The 8,245-nt window shown below is 36.8% G+C and overlaps 1 protein-coding gene across 2 annotated transcripts; it reads left to right on the plus strand.

Moving 5' to 3' along the window:
• The first annotated feature begins 793 nt into the window (after positions 1-793).
• KATNBL1 (katanin regulatory subunit B1 like 1) lies at positions 794-7,809 on the plus strand. 2 transcript variants are annotated; one of them, XM_088529386.1, is made up of 9 exons: positions 794-948; positions 2,499-2,539; positions 2,927-3,209; positions 4,629-4,747; positions 4,935-4,985; positions 5,071-5,160; positions 5,758-5,847; positions 6,269-6,362; positions 7,488-7,809. In XM_088529386.1, the coding sequence occupies exons 1-9, from the start codon at positions 835-837 to the stop codon at positions 7,518-7,520; spliced, it is 915 nt and encodes a 304-aa protein (XP_088385512.1). In that variant the 5' UTR covers positions 794-834; the 3' UTR covers positions 7,521-7,809. The 2 variants fall into 2 exon arrangements, with proteins under 2 accessions (XP_088385512.1, XP_088385513.1); XM_088529387.1 differs by lacking the exon at positions 5,758-5,847.
• The last annotated feature ends 436 nt before the right edge of the window (positions 7,810-8,245 follow it).

Below are 8,245 nucleotides of genomic sequence, written 5' to 3' on the forward strand. Positions count from 1 at the left end.
CTTCCTTTCTGAGAGTTAAAATAAGATTTCTTGGTACTGATCCTGTTCTAAAAAAAAGCTGAAGCTCTTGCAGAATATGTTCTCTAGCTTCTATAGGATCCTAAGGCAGGGTGTTTAGTATGTGTTATGTGAAGAAGCCCCCCCTTCTGCTTTGTTCTGAACCTGTCACCTGTTTACTTTGTGAGCTTCAGTTACTGTATTGAAAGCCCCGCTTCCCATTTGTGTGGTGGTGGTGGTGGTGTTTTCCCAACGCTGATCTTATTAATGTTTTAAATATTGAAATTTCTAATATGGGGGAAATCTATTTGCTACATAGAGGAAAGGTCTATCAATATTTGGACCAGACTCTTGCAATTTAGGGAAAATTCTTTGCTTATTTGGGAATAGTTGTGGGTTATTTTTTTTTCTCCTTGTTTGTGTGTTTTCTTTTTTAAGATGGGAGTTAAAACTGGTAGTGTAAAATTTAGAGGAATGAATCATTTGCCATGCTCTTTACTTGAGCTTGATTTTATTATTATTCTTTATGTATTGTACATGTCTATACTTGACTGTACAGGTGCACCATGCTGGTCTGAAAAAAAATTCTTTCTCTTGTGGTTATTTTATTTCAGAAAATGAAGTATAAATCTTCAAATGCTCATCAGAATGCTATTTTAAGGCTTCCAGTTAGTATGTGCTAAATGGTCATATCTTGAATTATTTCCCTGGCAGAATATCTTGTGAATAGTTCTTCTGTTAACCTTTTTTTCAACTACATTTGAGTAAACTTGATGAGATGCTTTAGAAATTGCCACTAAATGCTATCTTTCCTTAAACACAGGGATTTGAGAGATTATGGCATCTGAAGCCCACAATGATAGAAAACAGAAAGTGTTGCATATTGAGGGTCATTCCATTGATCTTCCCAGAAACAGAATTTCTTCTGTCACTAAAAAGATCATGAAGGAGGTAAGGTTTTTAATTTCCTCGGATTAAACTGAAGTCACAGAAGTTCATAACTGAGCAGTCTAAAACAAGAAACACAACATTCAGCGCAAAGAAGGGTGCATTTCATATTGAGATGTGCATTAGAACTTTAGCCTATGCAGAGCTTACAGGATGGGAAATGTGCATTGCATTATATCAGTGTAATTACTGTATGTGCCTATTACATACATCCTATCATCCACATGAGCGGTGGATATTGATGTGGCTTTACTTCTGCCTGCTTCCCTGCCATGCAGCCAAGAACTGGTTCAGAGCAGGACTTCAATCATCACAAAGTTTCCTCTCACCAGGAGGGCATGTGGCACAGCAAGTGAGAGGGAGGGCAGGCGAAGTACACAGATGGAAACAGACCTGTTCTCCCAAACATTGCCAAAGAGCTTCTCTGATAACTTGGGTGCTTCCACTGGGACCCTGCCAGCCCAAAGCACTTTCTCTTATCTGTTCTGCTGACTGAAGCCTTAATGTGGCCAGCTGGAGTACAGAGGAAGTATTAGGGAGATAAACTTATTGTAAGATCACTTCAAGTAGTAGTAAAGATATGTCCTCTGTGTGATTTTTTTTTATTTTTTTTTTTTTTATTGAAACCATGTATTAAGCCACATGTTTTTCTATGAGTCAGTGACATGGATTCTGGCATCATTTTATTGTCAAGAACAGCTTAAACTTTAACATCAATATAAACTTCCAAATTGAAATGCTTGCAGTATATGAGCATAGTACCTACTTGTATGAAAATATGCATTTCTTTTTTCTTCATCTCAATGCTATTAAAAATTGTTCGCTTATTAGTTCAAAAAAAGTAGACCAGAATTTCAGCTTTTCATCTTCATTATGTGAAGCTGTGAAACATTAAAGGTTATAAGAAAACAGTTACACTTTAGAAATTAATCTTCAAATTATTGCTTAATTTTTCAAGGGCTTTGCTAATATGTGCAGCAAATTGAATGACATATGTGATTCCTCTTGATTATTGGCGTTCCATGCAACATAATTGCTATCAGGATAATAATGTTTCGTATGAATGAATTCAGGATAATTAAGATGGTGTCTTATACATCAGAGCTTTTTTAATGTTGCATTGATGGGTGGGATCTTTTTCTGCAGTGGCCTCTGCTGTGTTTTTTACCATCAATTGTTAATAGGAAACAGATAATCAATTTTTACTATCAAACTTCAGTAGGCTTTTTAGTCACAATTTCCAATTACTCTGATAAATCAGCAATCTGTTTCTGATGTTGCAATGTCCTCTCTTGGCAGAGGTACCACAAGCCTGTAGAAAATGATGCTCTAAGGAGAGCTCTGGCATCTCTCTGTGCTTGTGAAACATCTGTGTGTTCCGAGAAGTTTAACACAGCTGCACTTCAGTTCCAGAATTGGAGGGATGGGTGCTAGGGGATCTGTGGCAAGCATAGTCTGTGATAAAGAAGGATTCTTTTATTTTAACAAACTGTGGAATTGTTTGAGGCTTCTTAATAATAGAGCTCTTTTCTTTCCTCTTTCACCTCTCCCAGGGTAAGAAATCTCCAAAACAGTTGGCTTTATATGCAAACAGGTAGGAGAACTTTGCTGTTTAGAGTCTTGGATTTAGGAGGGAGGGAGGAAGCAGTTTAAATCTGCTTTAAGCATACAAACACAAATATATATATATATGTAAGTTATCATCTAGCATATGGAGCTTATTTTACTACTGATACTCTGTTCTTGTCTCCACTGTGTTATAAGAGTCTCTGTATTAATTAAAGCAAGAGAAGGATATTGATTGTAGCTGTCATTTCTGATAATCCAAATGTGATGAAGATATTTCATTGGTGCGGGAGGGCGAGTTAGGCACTTTTTAAAGAAGTTGCAAGTTTAATCTGAACTCATTAATACTGTGTTTAATAACACAAAATGCGTTGGTTTTGGTGATGTTTACTAAAATATTGCTTTATTATTGCAGAATAACAGTTGGAAAAACAGTGACCAGTACCCCCTCTCTTTGCAAAGTAGTATATTGTAAAAGAAAAGTTCGCTGCTATACTCCAAAGCCTTGTTATAGAAAGAAACAGTTCCCCAAATTCAGGGGCTGTGACATGGCAAATAAAGAAAATGAACTGGCTTGTGCAGGGAATCTGCCAACAAAGCTACATAACGACAGTCGTTCACACTTGCTAAATTCTAGTGATTCTGGCTCATCCCAAACAGAAGGCCCTTCATCCAAATATAGTGGATTTTTTTCAGAGGTAAGCAGATATTTGTTGTTTTTATTATTTAAAAAAATAAACTTGTTTAACATAAAGCTACTCTTGGTAAATTGAGTTATGCAGTTAGTCGTGGAAGCCTTTGAAGAGATGTAGTTTTCCTAGTGTACAAGCTGCCTTAGGACTAGTGATTTACAGTTTGTATTTGTCAGTTTACAGTGGCTCATTTGCTTACAGTAGTAGTACTGCTGCTGTTCCTGTTCTTGGTTCAGCACAGAAGTTCAGAACCAGCAACTAGTCTGGGTTAAAATTAAACCAGCACAATGAAAGGTTGTTCTGATCTGAACCAATTTCATGACTTCCAGTGCTGCACAGCTACACATGTGCTTTTGAAAGTGTTAGTGTATGGGTGACAGTAAGCAGGTGGTGTTGGACAGGACCTTTTTCAATAGCAGTATTGGCTAATAGAGTGTACGAAACTAGTCTTAAAAAATTTTAAAAGTCTGTATTTCTCAGTAAGATTATTTGATGAAGCTCAGTGAATGCTTGCTGTGCTTCTGCAGCTGGCCAAAAGACCAAAAAATGAGTTTCATGATAATCAGGATTATTTAAAGCCCCTTACGGGTTTTCTTTCCTTGTGGTATAGATGCATGTCCTCTAACCAGTGAGGCCTGACAGTGTTTAAGGCAAGACATGTCCTTGCTACCTCTTCGTGGTGTGATACCTTATGGTGCTATGACAGCTGCCATGAAAAGATAACCCCAAGAGTCTAGTGGGGTGGAGGTGCAGATTTGTGGTGCTGTTGAATTGAATTTGTTGGCTTCCAGACAGGACTGAAGGAATAGCTACAATGCAGAGGGTTCAGAAAGAAGGGTAAAGAAATGAGCCACAGACAAGATGGTGGTTTGGGGTTTTTGGTGTGTGTGTTTTTCTCCTCTGAGAAACTAGGTACCAGTAGCACAGATCCTCGTGTGTGTTGCCTGGGTTTTAGACTGGGTTTTAGATGTAGGTAGCAATGTTCACTTTAGTCCAGAATATATTTTAATATCTAAACTACAGTCCGAGGATAAGGCTTCCCAGAAATTAAGCATTTTCTGTTGGCGTTTATAGTACATGCAATGCTTTGTCTGAATTTTTAAAGCTTTCAAAATTACTAAACATCCAAGTAAACAGGTATTGAAGTTGGCGAGAATAAGCTAGCACTTGTGAATGCTCTTTTTAATTACAGACAGTCCAAACAAACTATTTAGGATATCTACAATCATATTTTGGGTAAAGTAGTCTATTCTTGCCCCCATCTAAGGGAAATAAATTATTGAACTCTAAACAGCTCTACATGTGTGTAGAAGAGTATACTTTTATATGCTAAGTTATATTACAGCAACTTACTGAGCTATTGCTGGTTGTTTTAACTTGCGGTAAACTTTTTTTTTTTTTTGTATTCTCAAAAATATTATGCAGGTTTCTCAGGACCATGAAACTATGGCTCAAGTCCTTTTCAGTAGGAATCTGAGGCTGAATGTAGCTTTAACCTTTTGGAGAAGGAGAAGTATAAGCGAACTGGTAGCCTACTTAGTGAGGTAAACTCAGCATCTCTTATTTTCTTCTGAAGTAGAGTAGCAATCTCAGATATGCTACAGTGTTGTAAGGGTTCCTTAACATTTGTAACTTAGCTATAATTACCTGTTCTTTAAACAATATTGGAAGCATATAGATTAACCTGTGCTCTGCTAGTAACACTTCTCATTTTATTGTTATTTTTCCTAGGATACAGGATCTGGGAGTAGTAGTAGACTGCCTTCCTGTGCTTACAAACAGGTAAAAAAAAAAGCTAAGGGGGGAATGAGAATTTCATATACACACACTGAAGTTCAGGCGCTTCTGAAACGTCTTCTTTTTTAAGTTTGCAGGAAGAAAAACCATATATTTCAGTTGGCTGCTGTGTAGATCTTCTGCCTTTAGTGAAGTCACTGCTTAAGAGCAAATATGAAGAGTAAGTATCACTTTTAAGTGTCTTGGCAATGATTCTTCCTGGCTGTGCACTGCCCTTCAATTTAAAGGTGTTTAGTCTCCACCTTGATCTCTTCTCCCTGACTTTATTGAGGAACCCTTCCTGAAGGAGCTTTCTTGTAAATGTTCACTTCTCCCTTTAAGTGTTCAGGGATACAAATTTTGTATTTCTCCTGTAAGATTGGGGAGCGGAGAACTAGCTGCTTGGCCTTTGTGCAGATGTATTCATAGTAAGAGAAACATGTCCAAGGTGGAGGCTTGCATATTTTGCAGTATAAAATCAATACATGTTTCTCAGGCAAAATATTTAAAGAATATCTATTTTTTAAAACAAAAGCAGAATTTTACCACTTCAAAACTAAAAACGTGCCAGAACCTAAACGTGAGAATTCCTGTGGATTGTTCTTTCTCTAAATCTTCCAGGTTAGAAAATGTATTGTTTTTGGTTGCTTTCCCATTTATTTTAGTGCTTTAGCTGACCTGTAGATATTAATTTAAAAAACAAAAGGACTTTGCCTCTAGTTGGCTTGTTTTATCAAATGGAGGAGAAACATGTAATATGTAAAATATATTGTTACAGATATGTGATAGTTGGTTTAAACTGGCTCCAGGCTGTCATTAAAAGATGGTGGTCAGAACTATCTGCACATACAGAAAAGGCAGAGGATGGGTGAGTATAGTATTAACCTATATTAAAATATTTCTATAGTTTATTCCATTTCTTCTGTATGAATGTGGATCAGTGCTAACAGATCTCATCTGCAAAAAATATTGATAATCAGAATTTAAAAGTTTAACCCGACTTGAATATTTATGGTTATCAAGAAGCAGGTGGTACTTGTTTTTCATCTGGAGTTTGAATAAATGCAGAACAAAGTCAAATCAGGAACACAGGGGTAATACAAATAATACAAATATTGTAGAAGTTGCGTCTTCTTTTTTGGGTGTTCTGTACATGCATGGGGTGTGTGTGTGGTTTTGTTTTGTTTATTCTTTTGAATGCAAAACTAAGGCCGTATGGGGAACTAAACATCTCCTTTGCCAGGAAGGGTACGCTTACTACAAAGCCTTCTTATTTCATTCTCTTTCAGAAATATTCCTGTTTTAAAACATCAATTAAGTGGATTATGGGAACAGGAGAGTCATCTTACTCTGGTTCCAGGATATACTGGTAATATAGCTAAGGTAATACAGTTTCAGTAGTACTCAATAAGGAACATAGCTGTGTCACTTCTAGTATTCTTCTAGTTGGACATTATTTCTTTCGAACTATTGAAGGATAGGTGCAACTTCTAGGCTGGCTTTACTAATACTCAAAACGTATTATGTAATTTGTTACAGAAATCTGGAGTCAAATCTCCATGATAGTGGGGATGTTTTTCTTTCTTCCAGAGAAAGAATCTCCTGAATAAAATAGCTAGTAATATTATTTTAAATCTTACTATAAAAAGGGGTCCGATGAGTAGGTACTTCGAGAGGAATCTCCTGTACCTACTTGTGTAAGTGTAATCCATCTTGGAGAATCTTGCCTCAGCAATGTTGTTGTCATTTCAGTGGCAGATAATGGGGACAAGTGACAGCTTAGCTGTCCCAGTAAATCTAAAGCTTTTGCTAGTCTGATGCTTAGGAAATAATTACTTTGCTGTGAGTAGAAGGGTGGCCCTGTTAGAAGTAAATACCCTGCCTGTCTTTCTCTCTTTACATGCTGTGGTATTGTTGTCACCGTAATACGGTGGTGCTAAATGGTAAATGTGTTGCTCATGGTACTCCTCTCTAGGAAAATGTCACTCTGAGGCTCTGTTCTAAGGGTTACAGTGAATGAAAACCTCCTCCCTGGAGGGATCTCTTGATGAAGGCAACAAAAGCAGAGATTTGGCTGGTTACATGCAGGATTAGAGTGAACACGGGCAGAAGGAAATGCTGTCAGGGTAGGAGATTGCAAGACTATCTAGCCAAGAACCTCTCATAGCAGCTTATTTTTGAAGTGTCAGTAATGGAGATTGTTCTTAAGGTAAAATTGTACAGTGCTGCAGATGTGTATCAAGGGCTTTTATCATAGATTTACCGCAGATGTCCTTTTTGGAGTGTAGGATTCAATCCTAAATCTTGGTGCTCCAAAGGTAATATGGGAGATATGAGTGGAACATAAAGCAGTGCTGCCATAATCTACAGAACACTCAAAGCAATGAACCTGGAGATACTGAGGACATTTATTATTGCCAATAACCTTTGTGGGACTTCTGTAGCACTCTTGTCACTGTGATGCCATAAGTATTATGACAAACACTTTCTCCTTTTTTTTCCTTTTAGGATGTAAATGCTTATTTATTACAACTACACTGACGTGACTGAGAAATGTGTGCTTATGTGGTGAAATAATTCCCTAAAATATCTCTGAAATATGTACTGTTTCTGAAAGCCTTTTGAGAAATTTTGGCAGAAGAGAACCGAACTGTCAAGCTGTTTAATGAAACCACTAACAAAATCCTAACAGTCTACTTCACATTGAAGTGGAAAAATGTCTAGTAGGAGCAGCTTTTACTTCAGTGAGGTGAAAGCGCACTATGAAAACTGTATGCCTTTGCTGCATTTGGGATGTGTTCAGTTACTAGGTAGAATCATTTAAATGCTACTGTGTTTTACTGCAATGTTGTGTAAAAGAAGATTAACTGATCTGTCGTGAAGACAAGATGGCAGAAGCAGCTATAAGGAACCAGCAAGACCAGTCAGCATTAAAAGCTTTTAAATGTTTCTTTCACAAGAGATCTCAAAGATGCACAACTATTTTTCAATTATGTTTAAAAGAGTTGGAAATATTACTATTGTGTTTTAATCAAACTATTAAAGACAGTTTTTGTTTGCACTATTGAGAAATGATACAGCAAAGATGCCTTAATTACTAGTGTTTCAAAAAGCCAATATAGGGAGATGCAAGTAGCTATATTGTTCACAGATTAAGAAGTGATGAAAAACTGCTACAAAATCAGGGTTTCACTTTGTATAGTGTTGTTTATGAAACATTGCACCTTTACAAAATCATGTATGTGAACTATTATAAAAACTGAATT

The sequence above is a fragment of the Tinamus guttatus genome, unplaced genomic scaffold (assembly GCF_059628265.1).
Source record: "Tinamus guttatus ecotype Peru unplaced genomic scaffold, ASM5962826v1 Tinamus_guttatus_pri_ptg000327l, whole genome shotgun sequence".
Classification (NCBI taxonomy): Eukaryota; Metazoa; Chordata; class Aves; order Tinamiformes; family Tinamidae; genus Tinamus; species Tinamus guttatus.